Here is an 18,149-nt window from a genome sequence, read left to right as displayed (position 1 = left end):
TCTCTAAATATCAATGAACATGTCCTGGGATGAGGATTTTAAAAAAGAAATAAAAATAAGGAAAATTTTCAGTAAATTGCGCTCCAGTGAATTGAAACCTACCTACAAAATTCCTTCTTCTGGTCACATAACAGACGACATTCTGTGTACTGTTTATGTCTGGGCCGCCTCTGCCCTGAATTTCCTGATCTAGCCCTTTAAAAAGCCAAAATGTTTTTCATTTATACCAATTTGTAATAAGAAAATCAAATTTGAAAAAAACAAAAAAAACAAATTTGTTTCTTGGTGACTTTTCCATCCTCCTACTTCAGCGAAAGTTCTGGATTTAGCAAACTTTATTTTTTTCTTCCCCCACTCGTCTTTCTCTACATTAGCCCCACTGATCCAGAGCCTATGGCATAATCCTTCCCAAGCCCACTATCTTAGTGACTGTCTTAGAAAAGCCTCTGGGGAAACTGATGTTACCGACACCCAGGGCAAACCCAGAAAACCCCAAAATAAGGCAAGGTTAAAGTTTAATCAAGTTCCTCTTAATTTGCTACTAGGTCACTGCAAGTCAAACAGTTTACTATAACATCAGCATACAGTACAACTGATTTCAAAACTTAATGGCAATTTGTAGATTTTTCAAGGAGAAGTAAAACAGACATTTCCCCCTATGAGGCAACTGAGGAAATACCCTTCATTTCAGTGGCCTATCAGTTCACCAAAAGGCGCAGCTGTGCTCCCCCTTGAACAGATAGATAATAAGAAAAAACCAAGTGTAATGTGAGGAAGCAAAGCAAGGTGGCTGTGACTGTAAAATACGGTCCTGCCACCTCCCTGCTTTCTAATTAATGTTCAGTTCCTCAGGATGGACCACCACAGCACAGCCCTGAAACGCATCGTACCCTCACCAGCCACGATGCTATAGGGGCAAGATGTCATTTTGGTTCTATAGCACATATAAAGGAAGCAAAGGTCACTTCACAAGTCCCTATAGTCTATTATAGTATAGACTATTACCATCTTATCAAAATACTGTCATCTTATGGAATACTACCATCAGGTGCTGGCTATGAAAACTATTAACTTTGGTGCTCTGAAAAGTTCACTTAGACTGTGACTATACTCCATGTGTCCACCTGTGAAAGGAAGCAAACTCTGAGTCAATGATGTCATCAAAACCTGTTCAGTCCCAAGAAAAAAGAGGAATATTCTTGTAGACATGCTGTATTCCAGCTGTATCATGTAACCCACTGGCACCCATCAGCACTTGTGAATGTCACATCCTGGGCTTCAAGCACCCAGCCTGCAGTAGGAAGCAGGTGGTAACTCTGCTGTAGAACAAGCGTGGACTAGTTACCAGGCAATGTACAGGGGCGAGTCTTGGAGCTCGTGGATGTATTTACATCTAGGAGAGGCTTTAATGTTTGCAACTTAATCTCACAAAAAATGTTTCCAAGTATACAAGTAACATACAATTTACCCTCTTAACCATGTTTAAGTGTACCGTTATATATTCATATTTTTGTACAACTATCATCACCATCCATCTCCATAATGCTTTTTTTTCTTCTTGTAAAACTAAAAGGCTGTATCTACTAAAGACTAACTCCCTTTTCTCCCTTCCCCCAGCCCTTGGAAATCAACAGTCTACTTTGTTTCCATTTCTCTGACTACTCTGGTGACCTCACAGAAGCCAATACAATATTTGTCCTTCTGTGTCTGGCTTATTTTACTTAGCATAATGTCCTTAAGGTTTATGTTGTAGCAGGTATCAGAATATCCTCTTTTAAGGCTGAATAATATTCCACTGTATGTAAATGTCACCTCTGCTTATCCATTCATCCATCAAAAAACATCTAGATATATTTTGCCTCACCACTGTGGCTCAGTGATTGAGCACTGACCTATGAACCAAGAGGTCACAGTTCAATTCCTGGTTTGATTCCGGTTAGGGCACATGCCTGGATTGCAGGCTTGATCCCCAGTAGGGGGCCTACAGGAGGCAGCCAATCAATGATTCTCTCATCATTGATGTTTCTCTCTCCCTCCCTCTCTTCCATCTGAAATCAGTAAAAATATATTTTAAAAAACAAATCTATACATATTCCAATCATCTGGGAAAGAATTCATATCTAGGCGAGGCAGCTCAATGCTCAATGATAAACCCAAGAAACCACCTGCTCCAGAGAAACCTTTAACACAAAGATTTTCTTCTGCTAAGTTATCTGGTTTGCACCTAACCAACTGTATTTTGCTGAAAAACAAAAATGGCATTGAAAACACTGCAAACTGTCCGTAAGTCACAGGCATCAAGCCCAGCACACATCCTAAGTCTCACTAGAGCTTCGGGCCTGGACCCAGGAGCTTCAAGAGCATCATCTAAAAGCCAAATGACTAAAGAGCCTGGCCGGTGTGGCTCAGTGGGTGAGTGTTGACTTATGAACCAGGAGGTCAAGGTTCAATTCCCAGTCAGGGCACATGCCCAGGTTGCAGCTCCATCCCTGGGGGGGAATGTGCAGAAGGCAGATGATGGGTGATTCTCTCTCATCATTGATGTTTCTATCTCTGTCTCCCTCTCTCTGAAATCAATTGAAAACATTATTTAAGCCCTAACCAGTTTGGCTTAGTGGATAGAGCATCGGCCTGTGGACTGAAGGGTCCCAGGTTTGATTCCGGTAGGGGGCTTCGGGCACATCCCCAGTGGGGGGTGTGCAGGAGGCAGCTGATCGATCTTCCTCTCTCATCTATGCTTCTAACTCGCTATCCCTCTCCCTTCCTCTCTGTAGAAAATGAATAAAATGTATATTTTAAAAAAAAACATAATTTAAAAAACAAACAAACATGCCCTGGCCACTTCCGCTCAGTGGATAGAGCGTTGTTGGCCTGCAAACTGAAAGGTCCCAGGTTCGATTCTGGTCACTGATGTTTCTATCTGTCCCTCTTCCTTCCTCTCTGAAATCAATAAAAATATATTTTAAGAAAATTAAACAAACAAAAGAAAAAACAGGCCTTTGCTGGCTCTTTGGGCAAGTTACTCAGTGACTCTAACCCTGCTTTCTCAGCATAATATAATGTATCTAACAGGGGTTTATGTGAAGATTACATGGGATCATGTCAGCTGCTCATATTAGCACCAGCCACAAAGCAGAGGTTAGTCTTTAAGAGCATGGCCAGATGGACGGCAGAGGAAAGCTCAATCTTCAGTCCTCTGTTCCAAGGTTGTTCAACCTCAGCACTGTTGACACTTGGGGCCCAATAATTCTTTCTTAGGGGAAGAGGAGGGGCTGTCCTGTGTTGCGAGCTGTGGAGGAACCAGGAAGGAGCACATGGGCAGCAGTCAGAGCTGGACAATCCAAGGGACTAGACTGAAAAAAAAAACCACCCTCCTGGAACAGATAAGCAACTATAGCAAGGTTATAAGATACAAGGTTTAATATACAAAAGGCAATCGCTTTCCTACATACACACCAGCAATGAACAAGTGGAAAGTGAAATGAAAAACACAATTCGGGGATTATCTAAACACCTTTTGGTTTTCTTTTCTCTGCCTTTTGACTCAGTGCTCATAAGCATCTCTGTGAGAGGGGCCAGAGGCACAAAAAGGAAGTGAAGCTCAGTTAAGTTTGCTGCATATGCAGCTCCGGTGAAAGACTGGGCACAGAAAAGGCATCGAATGACTAAAATTGGATTTGGGGATTCTCGGTGGCAGCCAGCCAGTTGCTAGATACTGCCCTCACCCTGGTCAGCCACGTCAGAGAAAATTCGCAGGAAAAAAAAGAAAAAGAAAAAAAAAGAAGACCTCAGTTTAAAGGTCTAAATGGAAGGATGCACACTGAAATGTTAAATGGTTACCCCCATGGGAACAGAGTGGAGACAAAAATCAAGGGGGTCTTTATGGGTGAACATGCACACCCATACGTTTATGATTAAACTTAAATTTTAAAACGTTTAACCTTAAAATAACGGGGTGGGGAGGCGGGAATTCCTTCTACTTTACCCCCAGTAATTTTTGGAGCCACACCTCCTAACTTCGCTCAGTAACACACCTACCGGGTTTGAACAGCGTTGGGGGGAATGAGCATATGTTACCCCTTCACCGCTCACAGATGACTCTTCCAAAGAAGAGGAAAAAAAAAAAAAAAAATCCAACCGTAGACGCCAGGCACTGGAAGAAGTTACCGAGTGATTTTTGTAAAGCCAGCCATCACACCCCTCCTCCATTTAAGATCCTCAGCCGCAAAGGAACTTTCTAGGCGCGTTTTAAGCTTCTGAACGAAATGTACTACTCTGTGACCGAACGGTATTGTTCTCCTCCGAAGAGACCGGCTTTCCCACGCAACCGGGGAAAAAAATACTTTATTTATTTTATTTTATTTTTTTTTCAAAAGCCTGCCTCTTGGAAGGTCTTGGGCGGCCGCGGGGCCTGTTTCGCGAGATTTGGCCTGGACTTCACAAGCGTCCGAGAAAGGTGGCTCTCGCCGGCCCCGCGCCCCCGCCCGCCCGGCGTCACCTGACCGGCTAGCGGCGGGCCACGTCCCCCCCGCCCGCCCGCCACCGACCTGATGATACTGATGTGAAACTGGTCCTCGCGAAGGCCCCGCCAGGCGCCGGGCAGGAACTCCTTGCACCACAGATAGGCCCTGCGCCGCGTCCGCGGCTCCGGCTGCTCGTCGGCCGGCGGCGGCGGCGGCGGCGGGGGCAGCGCCAGCGGGGGCTGCCGGCCGCCCAGCTGCTTGGACTCGAGGTCGCTGGCGGCGTCGCGCTGCTGCCCCACGCCGGGCGCCGGGGTCGCGCTGCTGCTGCCACAGCTCAGCAGCAGCCCGAGCGGCGAGGGCTCCGCCTCGCCCCCGTTGCAGAACTTGGTCTTCATGCCAGGCAGGCAGCCGAGGAGGCGCGGGCGGCCGACGCGCGAGAAGGCGAGGTTCAGGGTCCGGCCGGGCGTCGCGGCCGCTCGCCCGCTCGCAGACGGGCCGGCCAGGGGGCAGCGGCGGTTGGGGGCGCGCCGGGCTGGGTTCGCTAGGCGGCGGCGGCGGCGCGGAGACTGCGGGAGGCGTGTGGCGGCGGCGGCGGCGGCGGCGGCTGCGTTCGGCTGGCCCTGCTGTCCGCGGCGCTCGCTCCTATACCGCCGCCGCCGCACGAGGAGCACCGCCCGCGTCAGGGCCCGCCCTCGAGCTCGTCGCTGATTGGCCGCCGCCCGTCGGCTCGGCGCGTCACAACCGCCAACGCCCTGGATACGCCGCCTCCCCATTGGCTGCGGCCCCGGCCCCGCCCGGGGCGCTGCGACCGCAGGGGGCGGGCCCGGCGCGAGGGGCGGGGCGGGGCGGGGCGTGGAGACGGCGGCGGGGTTCGTGGGGATGGAGAGGGGCGAGCGAGGCATTCGGTACCCGGAGGGAGGGCTGGGGCGGGGTGGGAGGCGGGGCTGGCCCCTGAACTTGGGGTTCGGACTCTGGGCTTGGATTTGGGGGCCGAAATTTTCCTGGGGCCCCCTCGTACCCCCAGGACATTAGAGGCCGGGGCCTGGCGGGGGCCGGCTGGAAGCTCCTGCCCGGAGGCTGGCTTCTCTCTCCGCATGACCTTGGCACGAGGCACCTAGGTCTGCAGCTCCGCGGGTGTGTTTTTTTAAAATATTTCCCGACGACTGTTCTCGGGGCGCGGCCACGCCCCTTCCGAGCCGGAGCCGGAGGAATGATTGTCCCGAGATCGGAAACCGAGGCCCGAGAGGGGGGAGAGGGGACTGGTTCCGGGCCGCACAGCCGGCCCAGCCCTCGGGAGGCCTCCTGCAGCCTCAGTTTCCCTATCTGTGGTGCTGAGGACGCCGGGGCCGAGATGCTCTGGGCGGGCGGGCGCGGGCGGGGTGGCATCCCGCAGCGGGGCCGTCTCCGCTGCCCGGAACTCTGGCCAAAGGTGAGTGCCACCGGGGCTGCCGGCTTTGTGGATGCCGCCCCGCCCACCCCTGCGCAGAAAGTCTCCGCGTGACCGTGACTAACGCACCTTTGCCCGCGTTGGGGAACGAGGGCCCCTGCCCCCATCGGCCACAATCCGGCCCTCACTACCTCTTTGGGGTACAGATAAATATAAAAATTACGGATTCTGTGTTAACGGGGTATGAGCTGGGACAAGATGTTTCCCTGGCTGCTTGGGAAATGCAGCTCCTGACGCACAGGAAATGGCTGCTTTGTAGGAATTTCCCAGTCTGCTCCAGCAAAGATCTCTTTTTAAATAGTGTTTACTTGGCTGCGCTTGGTACAAGAAAAACGGTCTTACTGAAAGAAAGGATTATCATGAAAGGGGGCTTTTAACTGGACAGCTGTGGAGGTAGACTTGGAGGTTGCACTATATGGAGCCGGGAGCACGGGGTGGGGGTGGGGGGTGGGGGGGAGCGGTTTAGGAGGGAGGTGCGGTGGGAGCCCCATTGGATGTTTGGAAAGCTGAGAAATCAAGGTCTCCAGTCTGGCCATTTAGATAAGGTAGCCAAGGACTTTGTCTAAAAATACCAGCCTGCAGGGAGGTGGGGCCTTGCATTGCTGCCCTTCCATTGTACCCTGGCACGGGCCTGGTCATCCCAGAGGAATGCTAGAAATCTGGGCAGGAGGAAGGGACACCAGAAGTAAGGGTTGGACCTCTCTCATTTGAAATAACTTGATCTGGTGTCTGCTGGTTGGGCTGTTAGAACCTCCCGGCGCCTTTATGGGCTGCAATTCCCTATGGGAGTAAGAGGTTACCTCGTTAAAGATGTTGGGAAAGTTTTATCTGCTATTGCTCCCATTCCATGTGATAGATGCTGAGAGCCGGAGGCTGAGAGAGCCTTGGCCAAAGTCCTAGGCTAAGGGAGGGGCGAGGCAGGTGTCCTGGCTGTGTGTGCGAAGTGCTTTGCCTCCATAGGGATACAAAACTTCCTTCTATATAGTCAGTGCCCACCCATGGTGCTGGGGCAAAACCCCCAATACTGAGCCTGAGGAAGCTGGGCATCTAGGAATGCTAACATAACAGGTTTTACATGAAAAAGGAGTCATTCTGCCTGTGAATGTGGGGGGTGGTTGAGCAGGGTTTGAAAGGCTGAGGAGGAATCTGCCGGGCAGTCAGGAGTCCCTGCTGTTCACAGCTGCACCATCTGTGAGGAGGTATAATGAGGGCCAGGCCTGGGACACAGGTCTCAGGAAAAGTGCCAGACATGCACTGTTTTTCCAAAAGGAGAAACCCGAAGTGATACATATGCATAGGACTCAAGCTAGCAACCCCATTTTCAAGACTTTCTCCCAAGAAAATAAGTCGTCGGAAGCAAAAAGCCCGATGCAGAAAACTGCCCATCCCACGTGAGCTCCAGTTGGAGAAACTGGAAGCAACTTCAATGCAGAACCCACGTGTCGGTGTATCAGCCAGAACCTCAGCGTGGCCAGGCTGAAGTTGGTAGGAAGGACTCATTTTCCACATATTTCTCGAGTGCCAAGCCATAGAACTTGGCAGCACTGTGTCCACAAAAGAACATCCAAACCAATGGAAAACTAAGAATTTTGCCCTGGCCGGGTATGTCAGTTGGTTAGAGCGTGGTCCTGCCTAAGCCAAGGTTGTAGGTTCAATCAACGGCCAGGCACATGCAAGAATCAACCAATGAATGCATAAATAAGAGGAACAACAAAGTTGATGTTTCTCTTGCTCTTGTCCTCTCTAATTAAAAACTAATAATTTATTTGAGCCAATTTGTTAAAGACATGCCCAAAACAAGATCTCAATGAATTGGATTGAAAAAATGCTCCAGAGAAGGGCAGTTTTGCAGCTCCTTTTATACATTAGAATCAAAGAAAACTTGAGGGTCACAAGAAATCCATTGGTGGTAGGTTGAGGGGGTGGGAGAAAGCAAAGCTAGGATATCTCTAGGATTGGATATAAGGCAAAGTGGAGAGACACACCTTTTACACTGATAGTTAAAGGATACTTAACATTTACAGCATAGAGACTATGCAGGCAGCAAGATAAGAATGAGGAAATCGGTAGTCTGTGCTCTAGTGTTGGTGGTGGTGCCCTGCGGGATCTGGAAAAGAAAATTACTCCGGCAGTTCAAAGGTGTGTTATCCTAGATGCACGAGAACAGTGGATAGGGCTCACTTAAAGATTAACCTTTGCTAAGGAAGCTATAGGCCTGGATGTGGCTACCCGCCACCGCCTGCCCAGTTAGGAATTTGTGACCGTTAGGTTGGATCAAGCAATTGAATCGATATCCCTCTCCCGGGAACTGGCTTCTCCAGTCATTTCACAATGGACATTCCCTCTGCTGAGACCACATTTCACTGGATGTGACCACATTCCATCTTCTCCCCTCCGGGTATGCGTAAAGAAGTCTCTGCCCAGGAAAAGACCTTTAAAAGCCGCTGACTCCCATCCCTGGGTGCTGGAGCCACCCAGGCTCAGCCACCTGGTGTGCGGATGATGAATCCCTCGCCATTCTGGCCTCGGCATTCCTCCTAGATTGGAGCAGGCGCCGGCGTTTTGTTTGTTGTGTGTTGTCTGTCTCCGTCCCGGAGACTGGGACCTCCTGGAGACTGGGGACTCTGCGTATGTATCTTGTTCTCTACCACAGTGCCCCGTAGGCCCTGATATTTGTAGACACTCAAGAAGTATTTGCCGAATGGATGACTTTGGGCTGAGCCTCAGTTTCCTGAACTGTAAAATAGGGATTACAATCCCCAGGGCACAGGGTTGTAGTGAGGGGTGCACGAGAGGATGTGTGCAGTGCCCGCAGCAAGAAGGAAGCACCCATATTGCTGTTACGTGGTGTGCTGCATGGCATAGCATCTGCCAGCGGCTGGCATTTGGTAATGAATAATGCACACACTTGTAGCAACTCGGCTTGGGAAGGCAGTGTTGTGTAAGAAAGTAACTCAAACTGGAAGGTACATTCCGATCAGCAGAATGTTGACATTGGGAGGAAGTGGACAAGACTCGGAGAGAAATTTGTTATGGCAGGTACCGGTGCAGGCGAGAGGGTGTTCCATAACAAAGCTTTTCTTCTAGGACATAAAAAATTTCCGAAAGCTCTTTGATTGACGCTGAATTCTGAGAGCAGACGCAGAGGGTGTGGGTGATGGGCCTCAGGAGGGCCCTCAGGTTTGGGTATCCTCAGGGCCAAAGGGCAGACCAGGGCCTCTACCAGGGTAGAGAGGGGTCCACCCATGGGCCCCAGCCCTGCCACCAACTCCAATCACAAGGCCTGTTCTGAAGAAGGGCTTTGTGAGTCTGCCAACCCCCAAATGGAGGGAGCACTTATCTAGCACGGTGCCAGCCCTTTACCCATATCCAGCATCTTTGAACGTTCATGACCGGCAGTGAGCCAAGTGTAATCAGCATGCATTTCTCAGGCGAGAGGGCTGAAGCCATTTGTCCAAAGCAGGCAGCTAGTAAGGGCAGAACCCAGGACCCACCAGGGCTCCTCCCTCTGGATGCAGGGAACCTCATCCTTCCTTCTGCATCAAAAGCACCTTTGGCCCAGGAAGCACTAGGTGCTTGGCCCTGAGGAGGTTCGCTAGGGAGCTGGAGAAGCAGAGCCTGGCAGGGAAGTGCTCACCATCCCTTCCAGGCTGCACCTAGGGCCCGTGCCCTACTTCAGTTCTGAGCCTTAAAATATTCATGTGAGCACAGAGAGGCCAACGGGCTGAAATCCTACATGCTAAGGATTGGGTTACAGTCCTGCCAGCAGAGCAACAGGGTTCTGGGCCCCTTTACCGAGCCCGGGTTTGGCCCCACCCCAAGATCTAGCTAGAGGCTGAGCAGGCCCAGCAGCTTTCTAGATGTCTCTGAGCCCAAGTGTGATCTTAGTTGGTGGCCTCGCTGTCTAGGGGTCACAGGTAGAGCATGAAAGCAGGTGACTTGAATGCCCACATATCGTCTGGTAGGTGGATGGGACGGGTCCTTCCCCTGCCCCCCACCCCCACCCCACTTGCAGGGAGCCTGAGTACAGCATCAAGGGGAAACACCTGTGTTTGGAGCTTGCGCCTCCACCCCCTGTGTGACAGTTGAGGAACTAACATGGAGTCACTATATTACTATATTACTAAAATCAGGTATACTGAAGTATGAGGAAATGATTCCATTCTTGCTTTAACTGGCCTGGGAAATTGAACTTGAATTTTTCCGTTGTGCATCAGTGCCTAGAGATGTGTATATGAATCCTAGAGATAACTCTGGGAAGAACTTGTGAAAGAATGTTCACGTGTCCAGACCACCTGGCATCTAGTAGCCAGACCCCTGGTCAGCTAGGGCAGTGGTCGGCAATCTCATTAGTCAACAGAGCCAAATATCAACAGTACGACGACTGAAATTTCTTTTGAGAGCCAAATTTTTTAAACTTAAACTATATAGGTAGGTACATTGTTATGAACTTAATTAGGGTACTCCTAAGGCTTAGGAAGAGCCACACTCAAGGGGCCCAAGAGCCGCATGTGGCTCGCCGGCCGCAGTTTGCCGACCACGGATCTAGGGGATCACCATCTCCAACCAATCCAGAGGTTAAGAATGCAGGACTGATTCTGCTTGTGGATGAAAAAGGGGCCACACACTAAACCCGACAAGCTCAGGGGAGGCCCACGTGGCAGCCTTCAAGCTCAGAGACCGAAAGTGACCACACTGGATGGTCCGAAATGAAAACTTTCTAACTAAGCAGGTCCTGGCAGGCAGTCTTGTCGCTGGCCAGTATCTTCCCTGACAAAGGTCAACCTTTATCTTAACTGAGCCTGTCTATTGTCTTTTTGCATCTCAGATAACATACCTTTGGAATGTCAGGGCAATTTCCTTTTTTTCCGGGCACAACCACAGCACCAGAGTGGAGATCACCAATCCCCTCATTGTTACTGAGTTAATTGCTGACTGTTAACTATCCTGTACCCCCAAATGCGCAAGACGTATGTGCCTCGTCCTTTACTTTTTATCCAGTCCTCGACATGTCCCAGCTTTGCTTTCTCCCGCCTCCCTCATCTACCACCAGGGAATTTCATGTAACCCCTTGCACCTTCACTTTTGGTTCTGATGTCTGAAATAGCTGGCAAAACTGCTGTTTTCCAGAGCAGTTTCTCAATCCGTTGAAATCTTGCTTCCCGGCAATTGTCATCAGTCTGACTCAAATATAAGCTCATAAAAATTCTCCACGGATTTGAACGTTTCGTACGTCGACGTTCTCATTTTTACTATAGGAATTCAGTTTTTCTTTCTTCTTCAGAACACTCTGAATACTTAGTTGTGTTTTCAATTTGCAAATGCTAAGACCCTTGAATAAACCGTTGCCATTTTTAATTTTAGCAAAACTTCCTGATTCACTTATGCTCCTAACACCTTGGACAAGTTGCCTGACTCTAAGTCCAGTGGAGATCATTGTTCCTACACCACAGGGTGGTTGGGGGGTCACTGAAACCAGTGGGGAAAGTGCTGGGGATCGTCAAGACCCTTCAAAGGGTCGCTGTGCCCTGTGGGTTGTTAGCTGACTTCTCAGAGGCAGAAAGAGAGCAAGTGTCACCTGCTGTGAGTAAGGGTGGATTGCAGCGGCTCATCCCCCGGCCTCCCAGAGGCCTATCGCAGCCTGGGCCCTTTCCTATTCTTGCAGGCTCCTGAACAAATTCCTCAACAGGATTATCCAAACGGGGGCAGATTTGAAACACTTAAATTGAACAAACCGATGATTTTAACACACATGAAAAGATCCCAAACAAGCTAATCTTCCTGTTCACAAGCTAACAGGGACGGGGGGGGGGGGGGGGGGGGGGCGGTATGGCATGAGCATCTCTGAGCCTGATCATGTATCTCTGTGGCAGCCTGGTTACCCTTATTTAGAGACGACACCACATACGGCCCTGCTGGGTCCCCCGTGGTAGTCCCTGGGCAATGGCTGTCCATCTACCAGAAGCGACTCCCAGGGCCCCCAGGCATGCATTTCCTGTGTCCCCAGCCTGTTTGAAAGCAGACCTTCCAAATTCACTTTCCAAACGTGGTGAGAACCTGTTGTTTTGTGCCCTACATGCCTCACCTTTGTGATAGTGTCTTTCTGAAGACCTCAGTTATGCCCTGGCCGGGTGGCTTCGTTCTGTACACCAAAAGGTTGTGGGTCTGATTCCCAGTCATGGCACATACCTGAGTCGCAAGCCTGATCCCCGGGCAGGGTGCATGAGGAAAGCAACCAATTGATTTCTCTTTCTCTCTCTCTCTCTCTCTCTCTCTCTCTCTCTCTCTCTCTCTCTCCTCTCTCATGATTAATAAAAACATATCCTCCTGTGAGGATTTAAAAATAATAAATAAACAAAGATCCCAGTTATGAGGGAAGTCACTCAGGCCTTGGGGATGAGACTGGGAGTCCCGAAACCTTGGTTCAGGCTCTGCCCGCTCTGAGCTCCTCTCTCCTCAGGCAGCCCTGGGTCCTGCAGGCTCACCTTTCTGTGCAGAAGGAACAGCAGGACCTGAGGACCCCCTACAGATGGGTAAGCTGAGGCCCAGGCTGGAGTCGGGGGTTCTGCTTACCCAGGATGCCTGACTGCCACTGGGCCCTCCCTGCTCCCCGTTCCTTCAAGCCAGGGTCCCTACCTCCTGTGAGGGTCTCTCTCACTCACTCCTCAGGGGCACTTTGTCCATCCCTAGAGTGATGCCCCAGCCCTGTCCCCACCCCCTTTAGCTCCCTACCCTACCAGGGCCTGGCGAAGCCACCCAGGTCAGAGGGGCCCCACTGGTGACCCTCTGTGACCGTGGCCTGCCCCAGAGCTTCTCAGAATGCCATCTAACCAGGCAGAGGGGAGGATGTGGAGGCAGTGAGGGGGAAGGGGAAATGGAAGAGAAGAGGGGAGGCGACTTTGGAAGATCTGCCACATCCTGGGAGACTGTGGCCAACTTTCTCCCCCAGCTCTGCTGTCCCAGGGAGGAGGAATCTGGCCCGACAGGATTCCTGTGCCTCTCCCTGACTGTGAGAGGCTGGAGTGGGCACAAGGGCCGCAGCAGGTGGGGGAGTCAGGAGATCAGGGCATGTGAGCAGGGCCTGCTCCAGGAGGGGGCTGGGGGCCCCAGACCTCCCTCCGCACCAGGACCTCTGCGGAGATTCCAGTCAACTGTGGGGCCTCCCTAACCTACAAGTCTGCCCCAAACCCCCACCCACTGCTGGGGACCTGCTGGGAGTCACCCCCAAATGTTCTGTTGGGAGCAGCCAACAGCTTTACCGGCTCTGCAATTAGAGCTTCTATCCACAGTGGGGCAAACAAGGAACTGCCCGGAGCTGTGAGCCGCTAGCCAAGCTGGTCGGCACATTCTCCCGGAAGCCAGGCCTCCCATGAGGCCAGCACCTGCCCAGCCCTCCCCCAAAGGCTGCGAGCCCCCAGCCTCTGTTGTCCTGGCTGCCTGCATCTACCTACCCCATCTCTCTTCCGCCTCCAGGTCCTGCCCATCGTAGCTGGGCAGTGGATGTTTGAATGCGTGAGTGGACTGAGGTCATGGCACCCTGCGGCCGGAGTTCCAATCCCAGTTCCACTACTTATTCCCTGTTTAGCGCCAGAGAGGCGATTGATTGTCCTCTCTGTGCCTCTATTCCTTCAGATGGTTGTTAATATTTGTTAAAAAGCAGAACTCAGTCCTATCCGGTTTGGATCAGTGGATCAGGCCTTCGGACTGAAGGATCCCAGGTTCGATTCCAGCCAAGGGAACATGCCGGGTTTGCCGGCTTGATCCTCTTCCCCCCCACCCCAGTATGGGCATACAGGAGGCAGCCAATCAATGATTCTCTCTCATCATTAATGTTTCTATCTCTCTTCCTTCCTCTCTGAAATCAATGAAAAAAATATATTTAAAGAAAAAAATATGGTTCCTTAAATGTTAAAAAATAAAATAAAATAAAACAGATTTCAACTGAGTACGTTTGTAGCTCTAATGGGCTTTATTAAAGGATTTGAGGAAAGAGTGAAGAAACGAAATGGAGTAACGACAGTCAAGCTACAAAAAATCAGAGTGGGCAGAAACATGAGGAAGATGGTTTTATTTAACTACCCTGAGGACTTGATCTTTTTAGTTGTGCGGCAATGCTTGCAGGTATATAAGCCTGTGAATGGGAGGGGGCAACACGGTAGACCCCACCAGCTCAGGGGGCTGCGTGGCAGGACCGACAAGCTCACTGACCGAACGCAACCCCACAGGAGGGTCTGACCACACAGTCCGAACTGGGCGGGTCGCGGCAGGTGGTCATGTGAAGCTCGAGCTCTGCTGTGAGCCCGGCCCTCTGTTCTCGGCCTCGGGACAACACACCTCCGACTTGTCAGAGTTTTCTTCTCCAGATGCCTCAGGGCGCCACCACCTGCGCCCAGCACAGACCACCAACTCCTCGTGTTCTCCTGCTGCCCGCAGCCGTCTCCGCGCGCTGTGGGTGTGAAATGTTAGCCATCTCGCACTCACCGATGGCAAAGAAGTACGTCTCTCTCCCTTTATCTTTTATCTAATTGTAGGCATGTCCCCTCTTTGCTTTCTCCTGCCTGTCAATCTACCACGAGTGGGTTTCGGGCGACCCTCCTCATGTTTTCTCCTTGGATGAAATGAGCTGCAATTGCCCTGACCGGTTTGGCTCAATGGATAGAGCATCAGCCTGCGAACTGAAGGGTCCCGGGTTCGATTCCAGTCAAGGGCACATGCCTGGGTTGCGGGCTCAATCCCCAGTAGAGGGCGTGCAGGAGGCAGCCGATCAATGATTCTCTCTCATCATTGATGTTTCTCTCTTTCTCCCTCTCCCTTCCTCTCTGAAATCAATAAAAATATTTTTAAAAAATAATAATAAAATAAAATAAAATGAGCTGCAAGACTGCCATTCTCCAGAGCATTTTCTCAGTCTGTTGAGATTTTGCTTTGGGCATGTCCTCAAAAATTTGGCTCAAATAAATTCTTTCCTTTCCTTTCCTTTCCTTTCCTTTCCTTTCCTTTCCTTTCCTTTCCTTTCCTTCCTTTCCTTTCCTCTTCTCCTCTCCTCTCCTCCCCTCCCCTCTCCTTTCTTTCTTTCTTTTCTTTGTTTTTCCTGCACAGGCTCATGAAATATACCCTCACCCGAGGATATTTTTTCCATTGATTTTCAGGAAAGGTGGGAGAGAGGGAGGGAAACATCAATGTGAGAGAGACACATTGATTGGCTGCCTCCCGAGAGCCCGACAGAGGCAGGGATGGAACCTGCAACACAGATACTTGCGCCTGATGGGGAGCCAAACTGAAGACCCTTCGGTGCACGGACCCACGCTCCCACCACTGACCACACTGGCCAGGGCGTTTCGTTGGTCTTTAAGGAGAATTCATACAGCCATTGACTATACAGAGCCATTTCTCAGTCCTCTTTTCTTTCACTTAAGAAATTGGGTTACACTCTGATAGGGAAGATAATGCCAAAACAAGGTCGCTGGCTCATCATCTAGGACACAAATAAATACTTAATTGCTTGACACTTTATTGAACACAAAGCAAGATTAAGCACCTTTGCCTTCGTGGTCCAGAATGGAAGCAGGAGCCCAGGGATGGGAAAATGTGCGCCCCCCCCCCACCCGCCGCCCCCCACCCCTCCTCCCGCAGTCCTGTCTTGCTGTGGGAAGGCTAACCCAGGTTCTCTCAGTTGTCAGCCCTTGGATGCGTCATCCACTCCCGAGCTTGGTGCAATGTTTGCCCATCATCCTCTTCCTTCTTTTGTTCCTGATCTTCCTGTTGTTGAGCTGTTCCTTATTTTTTTTCAGTTACAGTTTACATTCAATATTACTCTGTATTCGTTTCAGCTGAGCGGCTCCTTTGACCTCTGATGTTGTCCTGGCTGTTCCTCGATCGGATAAAGCTCCCAATTTCCCATGCCGATGGCGTCACTCGCCGTCGTCGGTGCCAGTTTTGGGTAACCAGCTCCAATGCTTCGGCTTCGGAGAGAGGGAAGCGTTTCCCTGGAGGCCTGTCCTGGGGGATGAGTGAGAAGCTGATGTTCTTCCTGAGGAGTCCTTTTCTCTCCACATCTTTATCTCCCCGTCAATGTTGCCCATCTTCTGAGCTGATACCAACCAACGGCAAAGGTGAAGGAGGCCATAGTCACGGGCACGCTCATCGTCTGCTTGACCACTTTCCACAGGGGACTGCAGTGCAGACGACCCACGCTCCACCTCCTCCTCCTGCCTGTATGTCTCCGGTCGGCCCATCTTTGAGATGCCACCACCACAGTCACGGGGCGAGCTAGCTCAGTGCTATTTTCAGCTGAGCTGTTCTTAGTTTGGGCAACTCAGACGGGACCACATGATGGCACTGGCACTGAGTCAAGCAGCTTAAAGCGTGTTCTCGAGCCCCGCGAGCGAGCCGGACACCGGGGTGGGCTTGCTTCCTGGCGAGCGCTCCCTGGAATGCAGGTGCCGCCAGGTACTTCAGGCTGGGGAAGCATCCTCTTCTAAATCTCCGTTGGGGCTGAACAAGCCGAAATGTTGCAACATTCTGGAGCCTTCTCAGAAGGTCCGGTCCCTCCACAGCTTCTCTCGGGCTCCTTCTTCACTGAAGTGGGGGCAACCCCCTCCATTCACCTCTCCCCCAAAGAGAGACATTCCAATCCTAAAAAAGACAAAGCTCCTTTTAACTTAAAACAGATTTTTTTTCCCCTTCATCAAAAATGTTGACCAGAAAAGTTGGGAAATCCTATCAGGCAGAGAACATGTGGACACAGGATGTTTGCTACACTTCCTCCCAGACCCTGGGTCAATGGCTTTGGATAATTTTGTATCTTGCTTTCCCCACCCCCGCTGAAAATTAAATTGTTGGGAGCATTTGGGATGTTGCTCCCTGGCATGTGTCTTCCGTTTGGCTCAAATAAACTCTTCTAAAAATTCTCTTTAAAAAAATTATATTGTTGCATCAACAAAAGCAGGTAGAGTGCCCTGGCCAGTATGCTTAGCGGTTACAGCGTCGGCCTGTGCACTGAAGGGTTTCCGGTTTGATACTTGGTCAAGGGAACGTACTGTCCCTGAGTTGCAGGTTCAATCCCCAGCCCTGTTCCGAGCAAGTTGGGGAGGCAACCAATCAATGCATCTCTCTCACATCGATGTTTCTCTCTCTCTCTCTCTCTCTCTCTCTCTCTCTCTCTCTCTCTCTCCCTCTCTCTCTCTCTCTCCTTCATTCCCTCTATTCTTTCTAAAAAGCAATGAGGATTAATAAAAAGAAAAGGAGAGAGTAGGATGGGCAGGTGGAAAGAGAGTCCCAAGGCAGAGTGGGGCACTCAGGTAGAGCGGACATGGGATTCGCTGAACAATTCTTCCCGGTTTCCTGTAGGTCTGAAATGTTTCATAACAAAGTGTGGGGAAACAGTGGGTTGTGAACTCGCCTCTCTTAGGAACCTGTAGTTGCCCTCCTGTTCATATACCCGACGGAAACGAGCATTGTGTCCACCAACAGGCACGCGGGAACGATACCCAGCAACACCCTTCTTCACAACGGCCCCCATGGGACACACACAGATGCCCATCGTGAGTACCAGGAACACAATTCTGCAATTCCTGTGCTTTCCGATCTCCAAACCCCGGCGGGGGCTGCCTGCCTTTCGCTCCCCCAGCTCCTCCAATGGTTTTGCAAGCCTGTCCGCGCCTGGATTCTGTCCCTCTGCTGGAAACCCTGTTTTTCCTGGCTGACCTTTGCCTGAACAGGGCCTGGTAAGTCGTTGGGGAAGCTGACTTTCTTACAGAAAAACAGGGATTCAAGACCCAGCTCTGTCGGTTCTGTGGGTCTATGGTTTTTAGTGCCCTTTTCTTTTTTTTATATATTAATTTTATTGATTGATTTTGAGAGAGAGAGAGAGAGAGAGAGAGAGAGAGAGAGAGAGAGAAGCATCAATTTGTCATCCCGTTATTTACGCATTCATTGGTTGATTCCTGTGTGTGCCCTGACCAGGGATCGAACCCGCAACCTTGGCGTATCAGGACGACACTCTCGCCGACTGAGCCGCCCAGCCAGGGCTCAGTGTCATTTTCTTTCAGTTTCTTCATTTGGAACACGCAGAGGTGAGGTCTACCTCTCGGGGCTACGGGGAGAAACCAAGATGACACACAGAACTTTGAAGCCCCGCACCGACATGGAGGTGACATGTTATTATTATTGCCATTTAGCAGATGAGAAAAGGGAGGCTCAAAGCCTTCATTTGCCTCAAATCACACAGCCAGGCGATG

The 18,149-nt window shown here is 50.9% G+C and overlaps 1 protein-coding gene and 1 pseudogene across 4 annotated transcripts in view; both read right to left on the bottom strand.

Moving 5' to 3' along the window:
* The window catches only part of CHKA (choline kinase alpha), a 45,336-nt gene extending 40,203 nt beyond the window's left edge, over positions 1–5,133 (bottom strand). For 2 of the 4 annotated variants that reach the window (XM_036326419.1, XM_036326420.1), the window contains exon 1: positions 4,548–5,131. In XM_036326419.1, coding sequence (XP_036182312.1) covers positions 4,548–4,858 — 311 coding nt within the window. In that variant the 5' untranslated portion in view covers positions 4,859–5,131. Of the gene's footprint in view, positions 1–4,547 lie in introns of all 4 variants that reach the window. The other 2 variants (XM_036326421.1, XM_036326422.1) reach the window with 2 other exon arrangements.
* A 10,596-nt stretch (positions 5,134–15,729) lies between these two features.
* On the bottom strand, positions 15,730–16,744 carry LOC118665200 (annotated as a pseudogene).
* Between the last annotated feature and the right edge of the window lie 1,405 nt (positions 16,745–18,149).

This window comes from Myotis myotis, unplaced genomic scaffold (genome assembly GCF_014108235.1).
Source record: "Myotis myotis isolate mMyoMyo1 unplaced genomic scaffold, mMyoMyo1.p scaffold_m19_p_10, whole genome shotgun sequence".
Taxonomy (NCBI): Eukaryota; Metazoa; Chordata; class Mammalia; order Chiroptera; family Vespertilionidae; genus Myotis; species Myotis myotis.
Note: the sequence above shows the minus strand (reverse complement) of the source record. Positions and strands in the feature narration are given on the sequence as shown.